The 18,444-nt window shown below is 37.7% G+C and overlaps 1 protein-coding gene across 3 annotated transcripts in view; it reads left to right on the top strand.

Moving 5' to 3' along the window:
* Positions 1-18,444, top strand: part of LOC126475336 (eukaryotic translation initiation factor 5B) — a 425,184-nt gene that overhangs the window by 47,219 nt on the left and 359,521 nt on the right. For all 3 annotated transcript variants that reach the window (XM_050103135.1, XM_050103136.1, XM_050103134.1), the window contains exon 4: positions 5,738-6,448. In XM_050103135.1, coding sequence (XP_049959092.1) covers positions 5,738-6,448 — 711 coding nt within the window. The remainder of the gene's footprint in view (positions 1-5,737; positions 6,449-18,444) is intronic.

Here is an 18,444-nt window from a genome sequence, read left to right as displayed (position 1 = left end):
TGTAGGGTAAATATCTCATCATGGCTGTTCTTCTCAAGGAAGCATAAATTTTTAATTATCTTTTATTAGGTCATGTGTTAAGTCTTCCTTCAAGCGCCAAAGAATAAAAGAACTTGACAGACGTAAACAGTGCTGTGAACAAATGTGAGAAAATGAAGTCCGTTTTGTTTTTGGGCTAATACACCTTGTTCAGATAAAAAGGAGGCAGCCAAATGGTGACAATCTTGAAGCACAGCTCACTAGAAGACAAGTATCAAGCCATTGTACTTAACCAACACATTTTTTAATCGAAATCTCTGTCTCATCGCTGTAAATTAAAATTTATGGAACAGGATGTCAGTTTAATTGAAGCTTGAATTTCTTCTTTCCCAAAAGAAAAAGAAGTCATTATCCATAGTACAAAGTAATTAAGGTATTCTTAAATTCTGCTTTAAGTATGTTCTGGATGTACACTAAATTTTGGATAGTTCATCCAGTGTGTGTTAATCCGTGATTCTGTTGGTGAATTTTAAGAAAAACTTACAGAAGCTTTCATTGTACTGCTCCTGCTCAGATACTGCACTACCTGTGACCAGAGAAGCTTAGAGTATAGCCAAAAAGAAATTATGTCTATGAAAAACAGAAAAATCTATGGAAATCCTTGAATTTGAAAAGACCGAATCTCAAATGCCTTAAAGTACTATCCATGCACTATATGGACAAGCAGTAAGTGATATTCACACCAATGTTGACCCGGTTTAGTATATTTTATAGCAAACAGTTATCGATTACTGTGTGTGACTGTTCACTGGTATAATTGGGAGATGTTTCATGAGTCTAATGGGATGAACACATAGCAGTATGTGGTGGAAATGGGTGATGTTTCACGAGTCTGTGGGATGAAACATAGCAGGATGAGGTGGAAATGAGGTTGCATCTTGTCTGTTCAGAAATATTGTAACACCTGGATGCACTTACCAAAGAATATCTCTGCGGATTTGGTGTGATTATTGTGCTGGACTGCAGGACTAAAAGAGAATTGCATAGTTTTCATGGTACTTGTTTCAGTTACAGCTAATAACTATCTTGAAACAGTTCATTTGAAATTTATAGTGTCTGGATACTTACATGTTCTTGTGGCAGAGATTTTGGCATTATCAAGTCAAGGAAGATGATCTGCAAGACAGTGGTGCAGAGAGAAGCTGCAAATATGATAAAAGGGCACAACTATTTAGTGTTGCCTCCATGAAGACTGAAGACATCCAGGATGTACCAAATGCAAGTGATCAATTCCTGAGTACAACCATTTTGAAAACTGGCATCCTTGCTTTGATCAGGATATCAAAAACTGATTTGTCCTATGTGAAGATATTCCTTAAATTTTACAAGCTGGAAACTTGGATGGAGATCAAGATCACAATGGAATTACATTATCTATACCTCTTCCACCACTTGAGACTAGAACGTCTAATAGTGAATCTAAAAACAAATATCTATTGGCCACACTTGAAATTTTTTAAATAATAAACATGAAAAATTTCTCTGAGAACTATGTGCTTCAGAATAGCAAGCTTATTTTTAACTTGTATGTACCAATTCTTTTTGTTGTTGACATGATACTCTTGTATAATTTGTATTACTTGAGTTTCTATATTTCGCTTGAGGTGTGTGTGTGTGTGTGTGTGTGTGTGTGTGTGTAGAAAGATAGGAGTCTGTGATTCACCCATGTTATGGGTAATGAAAAGTATTAATATTGTCCTTCATAGTAAGTTCAGCTAGGAGGCAAATGTGAGGTACAGGGGTGGGACAAAAATTTTGAAATACTGCAAGTAATGATTGATTGAACATAAATGCAGATGCTAGCCAAGACTTCAGGTTGCACTTTTGTATTTGACCCTTAAGAGCATTTGCTTAACATCTTCAACATGTTGCAAGTGTCACTTGTGGTCAGAACAGTGTTCTGTGTTGTTGTTAGTGCATCTGTTGGAGCTAAGTGAATTCAAACATGGGAAAATATTACTGATATGATGGGAGCTTCTGTAGCCAAGGGAGCAAAGTATTTGGTGTTTTAAGTGGCACTGTATCGAAGATTTATACCACATACTTTGAAAATGCAAAACATCATCCACTAATCATAAAGCAGATGACAGTGTATGTTGAGGGATTGTGGCCAAAAAAGGGAAGAGCACAGCTGTAAACGTCACTGCAGAACCAAATGTAACACTCACAAACCCTGTCAGCACCAAAAAACACAAATGTATCTCCATAAGTATGGAATTGCAGGGTGAGCTCGAATTCCAAAACCACTCATAAGTGATGCATAATCTTGAAACAGCAGTGCATGATACCAGAACCATAAAACCTGGACTATTGACCAACGGAAGAGTGTCATTTGGTTGGCCGAGTCTCGTTTCATGCTGTTTCCAACTTCTGTCTTAGTTTATGTCCCAACAGTAAAACATGGTATGGGTTCAGTGATGTAGACAGCCATATCGAGGTATTCCATGGGCCCCATCGTTACTCTGCAAGGTCACATTAGTGCCAAGAATTAAGTGACCATTTTGATTGATCAGGCCCATTCCATAACACAGTGTTAGTACCCAGTGTTGTGCTCAAAGGTGACAGGGTCCTTGTTCACACAGTTCAGATTGTTGAAGAATGGTTTTGTGAACACAGGGATGAGTTGACGCATCTCCCCTGGCTACCATTCACAACCTCTCACTGTTATCGAGCCTTTGTGGTATACTTAGGAGAGAAGGGTGTGTGATCACTATTCGCTTCCTTCATGGTTACCTGAACTTGACACTATTATGCAGGAAGAATGGTATGAGATTCTCTTGAAAACTGTATGGGACCTGTATTTATCTGTTCCAAGATGTCTGGAAGATGCTTTGAATGCCAATATGTTCCTACACTGTATTAGTCACAGTAATGTGTTGTGTTGTTTTTTGTTTTTCCATATTTTTGTCCAACACCTGCATAACGTAACAACTCATTGCAGAAAATTACAAATCAGTATAAATGTCAGCATTTCTTGAAATTTGTTACACTCATGAATAATTTTCTATTGGTTTGCTTGTACCTTTTCCAGCACGCACAAAATGTGTTTGTCAATTGTTGCAATTTTATACAAACTTGAGATGAATTAATACTTTTTGTGATCAGACCTATCTTATTTCGTGCCACATGTAAAATTATCATTAAATTTGTTAAGTTATGCCTTGTAGTTTATTTTTACTACAGTTTTCATTGGTGATGTTATGATATGGACATTTAGAAATTTTATTCTATCTCTCTGTCTCTCTCTGTTTAATCAGTTCCAACTCTCCATAATCCCATGGACTAAGGCATGCCAGTTTCTTCTATCCTATGTTTCCTTGTAGACTTTCCAAGTTGGAATCCATTACTTTTGTGATGCTATTGATACATATCATTCTTTACTGTCCTGTTCTAGTGCGTTTAATCTTCTATGGTGTTAATGTCTTTTCTAGTGAATCGTGTTTTCTCATAATGTGCTCAAAGTAGGTCAGTTTTTGTTGTCAGTATCATACCTTCCAGGGAGCCATCTGGTTTTTTTTTGTTGGAATACTGACCTGTTTTTTCACGTTGGGGTCAGTGGAATTCTAAGGAGTTTCATTGAACACCACAATTGAAAGGTTTCTGTTCTACACCGTTCAGCCTTTGTTAAGGTTCAGGTGTCACACAATTCTTTTATCACAATTGGAAAGACCAGAGCCCATACTGTATGGATCTTTGTTGTTAAAGTTATGCCTCAGTTCCTTAAAACATTGTCAAGCAGGGTGTATATGCTCCAGGAAAGCCGGGAAAAACACGGGAACTTTTTGATCGGGGAGAAACCTTGGAATTTTTTAGAATTTTAGAAATATTTCATTGTTTTAGTTTTCAGTTAAATTTTTGTAATTTTGACCTGTACAAACTGATACTCTAACAAAGATTTTTACTGTCACTCACGACTGCAGAATAACACTACAGCAAGTAACACACAAACGAGAGAATAACACCAAAATAAAACTTTAGATGCAAAGAAAATTTGCTATTTACAACAACAAAACACAATGCCTACACAAGCATCTGCTGACAGCAAAATGTGTCAAAGGCTTTAGGACGGCAACTATGCAATACCTTGTTACAAGAACCTGCTTTCAATGAGCATGAAGTCACAACTGTTTACAAATATTGCTTATGGTTGTGTGAGAGACATTACTTTTCAAAGTAAATTCCCTTTGATGCAAGATGAATTATATTATGTATGAGAATGTGAGAAGAATTTCGTAAATCATTGAGTGTTTGACTTTCATTCAAAACTTAACAACACTTTGAAGACCAGCCACTTACAAAAATTTTGGGCCCAGAAACCAGCCATTTAAGCCATTATTTAAAATTGTACTGGCACATTTGTGTTTGATATATTTAAAGGGTAATACATGCTAAGAAAGACCAAGCTTCAAGGTTAGTTTATAACAAATTTACAATAACGATAGCTAAAAGTATAGTTATCCTTTAAAAATGGAGAAGTGAATTCTTGAGCAATTTTATGTTTAATTGGCTTTTTATGGAAAAGTCAAAGCACTCGACAGAACATGTATTTCATCAAAGTTATCCACGAAATGTTCAGTGTAAAACAGTGGAATTTATAATCATGCTTGTCAGAAATATTCTGCTGCAGTTATTTAAGCTGTGCTCTTTAGGATCCTAACCAACCACACCCTTGAAAATTATTGACGACTAACATTATATGTGAAATCTTAGCTTTTCAAGTAGCTATACTGTGTGTACATTGATTTAAGCCATTGAGTTTTCCTATTTGTTTGTGCACACTACTGAACAGTGATGATGTTTGGCTGACTACATCACATAGCTTATGCTTTGAATATCTGCTGTCATTGGCTGGTGAGATCATGCGACATGAGCTATGATTGGCTGATGAAAGTGCATCACACAACGCAATTTCGATTTAAGTGCTTCTGTAGCTACCGTGCAGTATTTAGTGGGGATAACAGTGTATTGGTTTTCTATAGCTCATATCAACAAAGCAGGTTGTGACCTCAATGTTGGATTAAGAAATTTTATACTTTCGTAACACAAAAATATGCAGTGAACATGTTGCTGCACAGCAAAGGTCTTTCCAAAATGTCTTGTTTATTGCTGTATTTTGTTTCCTTAAGTGCTGGGAAGTTCTATGCCGGTATATGGAACCTTTGCCATTCAAAGGATTGATCAGTTTAAAACTCCGAGGCAAAGTGTATTGTCATTTAATATTGGGGGTGATGTACTTTCACCCAGTGTACAGTGTATTTTCACCTGGGAAAAAGTGTATTTTTAACAGGGAAATCTGTCAACGTACACACCCTGTCAAGGTTTGACATTGCCTTTCTGCCAGGTAACAAGGATTTCGTGGCTTCAGTCACCATCTTGGAGCCAAGATAACTGAGCATTGAAATATCCCATGTAGTGGTAGGTATAGTAACTGTAATTCTTGTTTTCTTGACATTCAACAGTAGAGTATAAAGTCTTGCAAATATTATGTACATTTGTATGCTTGGTGTGAACTGCAGTAAACTGTTTGTCTGGAAGTACAAATTAATTTTTCTTAGTTGTGTGTTTTGTTTAATTAACAAAAAATGAGAAATTTTTGTTGGTGGTGATTTTAAGTAAAAATTGAGGTTTTATTATAACATCTGAAGTTAGTTTTTTTTTATATATAAATGTGAACATTTATTTGACTTCTTTTCCACAGAAAAATAAAGGAGCTGATCTCAATGAAGATGATGATACCGTAAAGCAGCCTTCTAAACCTTCAAAGGCAAAGAAACAGCAAAAAATTATGGTGGCTGATGAAGATGAAGATAGTGAGAGTGAAGAAAAATCTAAAACCCCTGTCTCTCAGAATAAAAAAAAGGGGGCTAAGAAAAGTTTTGCTTTGTTGGATGTAGATGATGGTGACTCTGGCTCAGCTAGTGATAAGGATAAGAATAGAGACTCAGAAGAAGACACGCGTGAAGTAAAAAAGGCAAAGTCAAATAAAAAGGTGGTGTCTAGGACTGATAGTTTTGAGGATGATAGTGAAAGGACGAAAGAAGATAAAAGTGCAGTGAGTGGTGGCAAGAAAGGGAAAAAAGCCAGGCGGAAGAAGGATGAAGATGATGAGGAGGACATTGAGAGAATGTTAGCTGAACTGGAGATGGAATATTCAGGTGTGAAGAAAGAACAGGTTGAAGGTACAGAGGAGAAAAAAGTTAGTGCAGATGGTGATTTAGGGGCGAAGAAAGATTCTAAAAAGAAAAGTAAGAAGAAATCTAAAACTGACGTTGAAGACGTGGAACTTGATGACGATGATGTGACTGTAGTTGATGGTGAGGAACTTGAAAGTACTGTTAAGACTGCTGCACAGAAGAAGAAGGAGAAGAAAGAAAGAGAGAAACAGAAGAAACTTGCTCAGAAGAAAGTGGTAAGTTTCTGTTATGTCTTTTTGTAATTTCTTTTAATTTCTCTTTCGGCCGGGTAGAAAACTGATAATTTTATGTAAATGGTTAATCTCCTCCAGCCCCCCCTCCCCCCGCCCCTTCTCTCTCTCTCTCTCTCTCTCTCTCTCTCTCTCTCTCTCTCTCTCTCTCTCTCTGTGTGTGTGTGTGTGTGTGTGTGTGTGTGTGTGTGTGTGTGTGTGTGTGTTCTTTTTACCTGGATCCACATGGAGATCAAATACTGCTTAAAGGCTGTTGCTGCTGCAACTGTGACTTCATATAATACTTTTCTTTGCTGTTGGCAAGTTTGTTTTTTGGCATTATCAAAAGTTTTTGTGTAAATGGTCATACATCCACTGTTCATAGACCACATGTTAAGACAAAAAACTTAAGCATGGCCTTGACATTTTTGCCAACGCCTTACTTCATAAATGGTCTACAATCTGTAGATGTTTGAACACTTCCACACAAATGCTTTATAATGACCATAATGTACAAACTGACCAATAGCTAATAAAATTATTGCACAAAAGTTACAGCCTCAGTACAGGGGCATCCAAAATCAGTCTGCCATTACCTGTTCTAGTGGAGTAGATTGGCATACAGTGGTATACGATGCGGATTCTGTTCGTGGGATCTTAGTTGCCAGTGTCAGTCAGATAACTTTGTGTACTTGCAGATAGACTTTGGTATATAGGACACATAAGAAAGGAACACGAAAATAAACCACATGGTTTACTGGAATCGCCACGAAGGACAACTAATAATTTTGGGAGGAAACCCATCATCATAGACAGTTTCACAAAATCGGTTATACAACAAATGATGATGGAGAACTTACAAATAAAACTAAAAATAGTGCCGACATTATGGGATGGGATTTTTGAAGACATACTAGGTGCCATAATTATTAAGCTAAAAAGTGTTGACGACAATCTTGACAGTCACACTGCTGATGGTGACCTCTAAAATATGATGTATATAAATAGGCAATGAATAATTTCTTAAAAAAATACATTGTGTGCTTTCAAACCAGACTGTGTTCATATAGTTTCTCTTGGTTGAAATTTACTACATGGTAGTAAAAGTGTTCAACAGTTTTCCAAGGTAAATGCAGTCAAATGTGGTCCAAAGCAAATCTGTCTCAGTTACTATTCACCTGATTCTAAGAGACATTGCTTAAAACGCACATGCAATACATATCCAGAGCACTGCTGAAATTTCCTTCAAAAAATGTATACTGATTATGGACTTCTATGTAAAAAGCTTGACATTCAAGGTGAGTTCATATATTAATTTTTATTTTTTGATAATAACTTTATTTGTTAATCTACAGCAATGTTATCCTATTCAAAATATTCCTCATTACATACTATACATTTGTGTCAATGCTTTTTCCAATTCCTGAAGCACTTTTGGAACTGTTTCTTTGGGATGTTTATAGCTCTCTTAACTATGCATTTTATCTCACCTATGCTTGTAAAACTGCTGTGCTCTAAGGCCTGCTTTGAAATGTTTGTACCACTTATAATCTCCTGTTTTACTCATATACTCCTCAAAATATTTACCATTTCTAAAAATTTGACGCACTTCATTCCATTCTTGTAACAAAATTTAATACAGATTCTCTAACATATTTAAATACAAAACAAAATATTGTTGCTACTACCAAAACACATGTAACCTTTTTGACAGCTGATAATAGACTAAATACTCAATATGCATAACATTGTGCAAGTACTTTTCAGATATGTTTGTGAAGACAGTGACAAAAAAGTAGTGCGAATCAGACTAATACAACACCCGAAATTACTTTTATAACATTCTTTGTGTTGCAATAATTGTTGTGTTTCAACAAAACCCTTCGAAGAAACTACCATTTAATTGGAATACAAAGTAAGAACAAACTTTAAATTCTACAGATTGATTGCACTGTATGGGGTTAATTTTACAAATAGCAGTGGAGGCACATACATTGACATACATTGACATGAACAGGCATTCAGTTCAGTGTTTGTAGTAGGATCCTGACTTCCATTCCTATGTTAATATTATTTACTCTATAATGTTGTATTTCAGAAGTAGCTATTGTCTTTTCATTAATGTATTTATCTAAAAATAAATGCTGCCGGAATGTATCTGTATGTGGTGTTGCAACAGATTTAAAGGATGTGCTGCGGCAGGGCTGGTACTATGTTGTGAAACAGCCTATAGAAGTGCCTTGTCACATAGCTGGATAGACAGATAGGGGCTCACTCACTGATCCTGAGTTTACCGCAGATTAGAGCGTGTCTTCTTTTAAAGAGAAATTCATTACAGTTGGTCTGTGAGACAGATTGCTGCTTTGTAGAACTAGCATTGCGTGAATACAGTGTACAGTATATTTAAGGCACCTACTCGTTACAGTCTTTTATTATTATTATTATTAAACGGCCTTGCTGTGCTGGTACTGCGAACGGCTGAAAGCAAGGGGAAACTACAGCCGTAACTTTTCCCGAGGACATGCAGCTTTACTGTATGATTAAATGATGATGGCGTCCTCTTGGGTAAAATATTCCGGAGGTAAAATAGTCCCCCATTCGGATCTCCGGGCGGGGACTACTCAAGAGAACGTCGTTATCAGAACTGGCGTTCTACGGATCGGAGCGTGGAATGTCAGATCACTTAATCGGGCAGGTAGGTTAGAAAATTGAAAAAGGGAAATGGATAGGTTAAAGTTAGATATAGTGGGAATTAGTGAAGTTCGGTGGCAGGAGGAACAAGACTTTTGGTCAGGTGATTACAGGGTTATAAATACAAAATCAAATAGGGGTAATGCAGGAGTAGGTTTAATAATGAATAAAAAAATAGGAGTGGGGGTTAGCTACTACAAACAGCATAGTGAACGCATTATTGTGGCAAAGATAGACATAAAGCCCATGCCTACTACAGTAGTACAAGTTTATATGCCAACTAGCTCTGCAGATGAAGAAGAAATAGATGAAATGTATGATGAGATAAAAGAAATTATTCAGGTAGTGAAGGGAGACGAAAATTTAATATTCATGGGTGACTGGAATTCGTCAGTAGGAAAAGGGAGAGAAGGAAACATAGTAGGTGAATATGGATTGGGGGGAAGAAATGAAAGAGGAAGCCGTCTGGTAGAATTTTGCACAGAGCATAACTTAATCATAGCTAACACTTGGTTCAAGAATCATAAAAGAAGGTTGTATACCTGGAAGAATCCTGGAGATACTAAAAGGTATCAGATAGATTATATAATGGTAAGACAGAGATTTAGGAACCAGGTTTTAAATTGTAAGACATTTCCAGGGTCAGATGTGGATTCTGACCACAATCTATGGGTTATGAACTGCAGATTGAAACTGAAGAAGCTGCAAAAAGGTGGGAATTTAAGGAGATGGGACCTGGATAAACTGAAAGAACCAGAGGTTGTAGAGTGTTTCAGGGAGAGCATAAGGGAACAATTGATAGGAATGGGGGAAAGAAATACAGAGGAAGAAGAATGGGTAGCTCTGAGGGATGAAGTAGTGAAGGCAGCAGACGATCAAGTAGGTAAAAAGATGAGGGCTAGTAGAAATCCTTGGGTAACAGAAGAAATATTGAATTTAATTGATGAAAGAAGAAAATATAAAAATGCAGTAAATGAAGCAGGCAAAAAGGAATACAAACGTCTCAAAAATGAGATCGACAGGAAGTGCAAAATGGCTAAACAGGGATGGCTAGAGGACAAATGTAAGGATGTAGAGGCTTGTCTCACTAGGGGTAAGATAGATACTGCCTACAGGAAAATTAAAGAGACCTTTGGAGAGAAGAGAACCACTTGTATGAATATCAAGAACTCAGATGGCAACCCAGTTCTAAGCAAAGAAGGGAAGGCAGAAAGGTGGAAGGAGTATATAGAGGGTTTATACAAGGGTGATGTACTTGAGGACAATATTATGGAAATGGAAGAGGATGTAGATGAAGACGAAATGGGAGATAAGATACTGCGTGAAGAGTTTGACAGAGCACTGAAAGACCTGAGTCGAAACAAGGCCCCGGGAGTAGACAACATTCCATTAGAACTACTGACAGTCTTGGGAGAGCCAGTCATGACAAAACTCTACCATCTGGTGAGCAAGATGTACGAGACAGGCGAAATACCCTCAGACTTCAAGAAGAATATAATAATTCCAATCCCAAAGAAAGCAGTTGTTGACAGATGTGAAAATTACCGAACTATCAGTTTAATAAGTCATAGCTGCAAAATACTAACACGAATTCTTTACAGACGAATGGAAAAACTGGTAGAAGCGGACCTCGGGGAAGATCAGTTTGGATTCCATAGAAATGTTGGAACACGTGAGGCAATACTAACCTTAAGACTTATCTTAGAAGAAAGATTAAGAAAAGGCAAACCTACGTTTCTAGCATTTGTAGGCTTAGAGAAAGCATTTGACAATGTTAACTGGAATACTCTCTTTCAAATTCTGAAGGTGGCAGGGGTAAAATACAGGGAGCAAAAGGCTATTTACAATTTGTACAGAAACTAGATGGCAGTTATAAGAGTCGAGGGGCATGAAAGGGAAGCAGTGGTTGGGAAAGGAGTGAGACAGCATTGTAGCCTCTCCCCGATGTTATTCAATCTGTATATTGAGCAAGCAGTAAAGAAAACAAAAGAAAAATTCGGAGTAGGTATTAAAATTCATGGAGAAGAAGTAAAAACGTTGAGGTTCGCCGATGACATTGTAATTCTGTCAGAGACAGCAAAGGACTTGGAAGAGCAGTTGAACGGAATGGACAGTGTCTTGAAAGGAGGATATAAGATGAACATCAACAAAAGCAAAACGAGGATAATGGAATGTAGTCAAATTAAATCGGTTGATGCTGAGGGAATTAGATTAGCGAATGAGACACTTAAAGTAGTAAAGGAGTTTTGCTATTTAGGGAGTAAAATAACTGATGATGGTCGAAGTAGAGAGGATATAAAATGTAGACTGGCAATGGCAAGGAAATCGTTTCTGAAGAAGAGAAATTTGTTAACATCGAGTATAGATTTAAGTGTCAGGAAGTCGTTCCTGAAAGTATTTGTATGGAGTGTAGCCATGTACGGAAGTGAAACATGGACGATAACTAGTTTGGACAAGAACAGAATAGAAGCTTTCAAAATGTGGTGCTACAGAAGAATGCTGAAGATAAGGTGGGTAGATCACGTAACTAATGAGGAGGTATTGAATAGGATTGGGGAGAAGAGAAGTTTGTGGCACAACTTGAGTAGAAGAAGGGATCGGTTGGTAGGACACGTTTTGAGGCATCAAGAGATCACAAATTTAGCATTGGAGGGCAGTGTGGAGGGTAAAAATCATAGAGGGAGACCAAGAGATAAATACACTAAGCAGATTCAGAAGGATGTAGGTTGCAGTAGGTACTGGGAGATGAAGAAGCTTGCACAGGATAGAGTAGCATGGAGAGCTGCATCATACCAGTCTCAGGACTGAAGACCACAACAACAACAACATTATTATTATTATTATTATTATTATTATTATTATTGGGTGGTGGGGTGTGGTGGGGGTGTCTAGCACAGGAATTGTGAAAAAATACATCTTAATACCCTAAATAAAATCTCTCTTGACTGCAATGTAGTTTTCTGTAAGACAATGTTTGCTGTGTTTGTGGCAGTCTTCAAGCTATATAAACTCTGTTGATGGTGCAACTTAGTTCCTCATGGAGTGTACAGGTGACTGGCTGTAGTTTGTTGTGGTAACCCCAAGATGCCTAACTTCTACATCTGTACTCTGCAAACCACTGTGAAGTGCAGGGCAGTGGGTATGCCCCATTGTACCAGTTATTAGAGTTTCTTCCTGTTCCATTCATTTATGGAGCACAGGAAGAATGTTTGTTTCAGTGGCTCTGTGCGTGCTGTAGTTATTCTAATCTTATCCTCACAATCCCCATGAGAGCAATGTGTAGGGGTTGTAGTATATTCCCAGAGTAATCCTTTAAAGCTGGTTCTTGAAACTTTGTGAGTATACTTACTCGGGATAGTTTACGTCTATCTTCAAGTTACTATCCATTCAGTTTATTCAGTACACCTCTGACATTCTCCCACAGATTAAAAAAACCTGTGAGCATTTGTGCTGGCCTTCTCTGTAGAGATTAAATATCCCATGTTAGTTCTATTTGGTATGGGTCCCACACACTTACACAATATTCTAGAATCAGTTGCACAAGTGATTTGTAAGCAGTCATCTTTTTAGACCGATTGCATTTCTTCTGTATTCTACCAGTAAACTGAAGTCTACCACCTGCTTTATCCTCAACTGAGTTTATATGACCATTCCATTTCGTACCCCTACAAAGTATTACACCCAGGTATTTGTATAAGACGACTGATTCCAACAGTGACTCATTGATATTATGGTCATAGTGTACAACATTTTTTGTTAACTGCACAATTTTACATTCTGGACATTTAAAGCAAGTTGCCATCTTTGCACAACATTGAACTCTTATAAAGATCTGACTGAAAATTTATGTAGCTTCTTTCAGACACTAATTCATTCTAAATAACAGCATCATCTGCAAGAAGTCTGAGGTTACTATTAACATTGTCCGTAAGGCCATGAATGTACAACATGAGCAACAAGTATCGCGACACTTCCCTGGGGCACACCTGAAGTTGCTTCTACGTCTGATGTTGACTCTCCATCAAAGATTACATGCTGTGTCTTCCCTACCAAAAAGGCCTCAGTCTAGCCATAAATTTCACTTGATACTCATTGTTGCACTTTTGACTGGTCAGTGTAGTTGTGGTACTGAGTCAATGTTTTTTCAGAAATTAAGAAATAATGCAGCTACCTGACTTCCTTGATCCAAAGCCTTCAGTATGTCATGTGGGAAGAGTGCGAATTGGGTTTCACGTGATTGATGTTTTCAGAATCAATGCTCGTTGGCATGGAGGAGTTCTTCCGTTTGAGATACCTTATTATGTTTGAGCTCAGAATATATTCTAAGATTCTACAATAAATCAAAGATACTGGACAGTAGTTTTGAGGATCGCTTTTACTACCGTTCTTGTAGATGGGTGTGACTTGTGCTTTCTTCCAGCTACTGAGCATGGTTTTCTGTTTGAGGCCTGTAAGATAGTTTATAGTTAGAAGAGGGGCTAACTCAGCTGCAAATTCAATGTAGAATGTTACAGGGATTCCATTAGGCCCTGGAGCTTTGTTCAGTTTTAACAATTTCAGCTTTTTCTCAACACCACTGACAGGGATACTGATTTCACTCATCTTTTCAGTGGCACAAGGATGAAATTGGGGCAGTTCTCCTGGGTTTTCGTAAGTAAAGGAACATTTGAAAACAGAGATAAGCGTTTCAGATTTCGTTCCTATCTCATTTGCTAGGGACTGGACACTAACTTTGGAGCCACTGACAGCCTTTACATATGACCAGAATTAAATGGTTTCATGAAAGATCATTTGACAATATTGTGCTATGGTTGTCACTGAAGACTTCACGCATTGCTCTTTTGATAGTCAAATGTGTTTCATTAGCATCTTTCCATCTATAGTCCTATAATACAGTAGTCCATTTCTTTAAAAGTTTCTTTACAGTAACTTGGTACCATGGACGGTCCCTCACATTATGCACTGGTCTTCTGAGTACATATCTATCCAATGCATGGTAAGCTATTCTTCTAAACTTTAGCCATAGTTCCTCTACATGCCCCTGCTTGTGTCTGTATGTGTGGATGGATATGTGCGTGTGTGCGAGTGTATACCTGTCCTTTTTTCCCCCTAAGGTAAGTCTTTCCGCTCCCGGGATTGGAATGACTCCTTACCCTCTCCCTTAAAACCCACTTCCTTTCGTCTTCCCCTCTCCTTCCCTCTTTCCTGATGAGGCAACAGTTTTTTGCGAAAGCTTGAATTTTGTGTGTATGTTTGTGTTTGTTTGTGTGTCTATCGACCTGCCAGCGCTTTTGTTCGGTAAGTCACCTCATCTTTGTTTTTATATATAATTGTGACTTTTGATTAACATGCTCTGTACCCAAACTACTGTTAGACATGGAATAATTCTATCCAAAAGGAATAATAATTCTATGCAAAAGGAATAACAGAACAACAAATTTATATGGGGAATTCTTATGTAACAGTGTTGGGCAAGTTTGAGTATCAGAGGTGGGCATAAAATAATTGGATCCTTCGGTCACCTACCAGACTCATCTCCCTGATGTAACAGAAACCTTTAGAGAAAACCTCAGTTTGCTTGTATGTAAGTTCCCCACTCACACTGTAATCATCGTTGGAGGCTTTAATCATCCAACAGTCAATTGAAAAAATTAGTTTTGTTAGTGGTGGGCACAGTAAGACGTCCTGTGAAACATTACTGATGTGTGGAGGTGTTTTCCATATATGCAACTAATTGAAGGCAGTTTGTTTATTGCCATACGAGTTTTGTATCTGTTACTTGTGAAGTTTCTTCAGTGGCCTGTGATACATGTTTCCTTTTATACAATAATAAATGTATTATGTGATACTTACAGCATGTTACTATACATCTTATGTTTTTCTCTTGTTTTTCAGCTTTTGTAGCACAAATTTTGTGTTGTAAAATCATCATTTGCTGTTACTTAAGGTTTCCAGAGGAGATGTGTTCATTAGTCTCAGTACTCCAGATGGCTAATTTCTGACATTCTTTCACCCACATTTGATAAACACATCGTGTATGTCACTTGCACTTTACATTTTGTGATCAACGTGTGTGTGTTTACAGTGTGTAGTGTTGCCAACTATTGCAGTGTGATTTTATCTTTTGTTTGTGTTGTATGTGTGGTTTGATATTTTTCATTTGGTGTGTGTGTGTGTGTGTGTGTGTGTGTGTGTGTGTGTTGTTCATGAGAGCCTGAGTTTTATCTGTTTATTTTTTAATGGATATTTGTGTGTGTGTGTGTGTGTGTGTGTGTGAGAGAGAGAGAGAGAGAGAGAGAGAGAGAGAGAGAAGTGGGTGGGGGGGGGGGGGGGGGGAGGGGAGAGGGGGAGAGGAAGATTCATTAATTATTTATTCTGATTATGTTTCAGATTCCTGTTATTGTTTTTGTGGCTACCATGATCATAGTTATTGCTTACAGGGATTTTGTCATTAATTACCTTCTTTTTCATTGCAAGCTCTCTTTGTATGAGAAAGTTCTTGCAACGTCAGAAGCTTTTTGTTGTGATTATTCACTCTAATAATTGTCATGTCTTGTTCCATTTTGGGTGGTTTATGTCCATTTTTTATCAGGTTTTCGGCAAAGATAGAATGGCGTTTTCATATTTACAACTTCTTACATGTTCTTTGTATCAGCCGTCTGGAGCGTGGAGACTAATGAATACATCTCCGCTGGAAATCGTGAGTAACACTAAACAATAATTTCACATCACGGAATTTGTACTACAAAAGTTGATTCTAACCTGAAAAACATGACAAAATTAACACAGTAACTATACATTTATTATGTGTATGAAAAGAAATGTGTATTACAGGCTTCACAAATAAAAGAAGTGAAACATGTGTGGAATAAACAAACAGCCTTCAATTAATTCCATAGAAGGAACATACCTGCCCGAATTTTCGAGCAACTAAGGATCAATGGAAAAAAAATAACTGAATGCCTTCTCTCAAAAGTACCTAGAACAGATAATTTGGAACCCCAGTCATGATGGAAATTGGCTGGATCTAATGGCAAAGAATACATGTGACCTCTTTGAGGATGTCCACATCGAAACTGGTATCACTGGTCATGACGTGGTTGTGACATTTATGATTACAAAAGTATGAAGGGCAAGTGCAACAAGCAGAAAGATATATATATGTTTAGTAAACTAAATAAAAAGACCATAGAGTGTTATCTCTGTGAGGAACCTGAAACCTTCAGACAGGGCAGGAGCATGTAGAGGAACTATGGCTCAAGTTTAGAAGAATAGTTGCCCATGCACTGGATAGATATGTACCCAGAACAGTGCATAATGGTAGGGGCTCTCCATGGTGTACAGTCACTGTAAAGAAACTTCTAAAGAAACAGACTCCTGCATAGTAGTTCCAAAGGAAAGCGAAGGACTACAGATAGAAAGATGCTAATGAAACACATTTGGTCGTCAAAAGAGCAATGCATGAAGTCTTCAGTGACTACCAGAGCAGAATGTTGTCAAATGATCTTCTATGAAACCACATAAATTCTGGTCATATGTGAAGGCTGTCAGTGGCACCAAAGTTAGTGTCCAGTCCCTAGCAAATGTGACAGGAACTGAAATTGAGGGTAGTGAAGCAAAAGCTGGAATGGTTAATTTTGTTTTCCTTTACCAGGGAAAACCCAGGAGAACTGCAACTGCACCAATTTCATCCTCATACCACTGAAAAGATGAGTGAAATCAGTGTCAGTGTCAGTGGTGTTGAGAAACAACTGAAGTTATTAAAATTTGACAAAGCTCCAGGGCCCAATGGAATCCCTATCAGATTCTACATTGAATTTGCAGCTGATTTAGCTCCTTTTCTAACTACAGACTGTCGTGGATCCCTTAAGCAGAAAACCATGCCTAGTAGTTGGAAGAAAGCATAGGTAACACCCATCTACAAGAAGGTTACTAGAAGTTATGCTCAAAGTTACTGTCTATTATCTTTTACATCAGTTTGTTGTAGAATTTTAGAATATATTCTGAGCTCAAACATAATGAGGTATCTCGAATAGAATGAGCTCCTCTGTGCCAATCAGCATGGATTCCGAAAACATCGATCATGAGAAACCCAACTTGCACTTTTCTCACACGTCACACTAAAGGCTTTGGATCAAGGCAGGCAGGTACATGCTGTATTTCTTGATTTCTGAAAAGCATTTGATTCGATATCACACCTAAGCTTGTCGCCAAAAGTTGGATCATGTGGAGTATTAAGTGAAATTTGTGACTGGATTAAGGACTTTTTGGTAGGAAGGACACAGCATGTTATCTTCGATGGAGAGTTAATGTCGGATGTAAAAGCGACTTTGGGTGTGCCCCAGGGAAGTGTGTTGGGACCCATGTTCATATTGTATATTAATGGCCTTGCAGACAGTATCAATAGTAACCTCAGACTTTTTGCAGATGATGCAGTTATCTGTAATGAAGTAGTGTGTGAAAGAAGCTGCATAAATTTTCATGGTCTTAGATTAGATTCAAAGTGGTGCAAAGATGGCAATTTGCTTTAAATGTTCAGAAATGTAAAATTGTGCACTTGCCCACAAAATGAAAAAACTTGGTATAATATAACTATAATATCCGGAGTCACTTTTGGAATCGGTTCTCTCATACAGATACCTGGGTGTAACACTTTGTATGGATATGAAATGGAATGATCACATAGGCTCTCTTGTGGGTAAAGCAGATGGTAGACTTCAGTTTATTGGTAGAATACAAGGGAAATGCAATCAGTCTACAAAGGTGATTGCTTACAAATCACTGTGCGGCCCATTCTAGAGTGTTTCTAAAGTCTGTGGGACCTGTACCAAATAGGACTAACAGGGGATATTGAATGTATGCAGAGAAGGGCAGTATGAATGGTCAGAGGTTTGTTTGATCTGTGAGAGAGCGTTACAGAAGTGCTGAATAAACTGAATTGGCAGACTCTTGAAGATAAATGTAGCAAGTGTATTAACAAAGTTTCAAGAACCGGCTTTGAAGGAGGACTGTAGGAATATACCACAACCCCTCCGTACCGTTCACATAGGATCCTGAGGGCAGGATTAGAATAATTACAGCATTCAGTCTACCATTCTTCCCACACTCCGTACATGAATGGAATGGGAAGAAACCCTAATAACTGGAACATTAGAACTTCCACTCTGCTATACATTTTGTGTTCGTTTGCGAGTTGAATGTAGATGTAGATTGAAAATATAGGAGAAAATTAGAAAAAGGAAAGGAAAATTATTATTAACTGGGGTCAGATGGTGTAGAACCATGCTGTTATGTCATAAGCTATAGACCAG

The sequence above is a fragment of the Schistocerca serialis genome, chromosome 4, assembly GCF_023864345.2.
Source record: "Schistocerca serialis cubense isolate TAMUIC-IGC-003099 chromosome 4, iqSchSeri2.2, whole genome shotgun sequence".
In the NCBI taxonomy this organism is placed as follows: domain Eukaryota; kingdom Metazoa; phylum Arthropoda; class Insecta; order Orthoptera; family Acrididae; genus Schistocerca; species Schistocerca serialis.
Note: the sequence above shows the minus strand (reverse complement) of the source record. Positions and strands in the feature narration are given on the sequence as shown.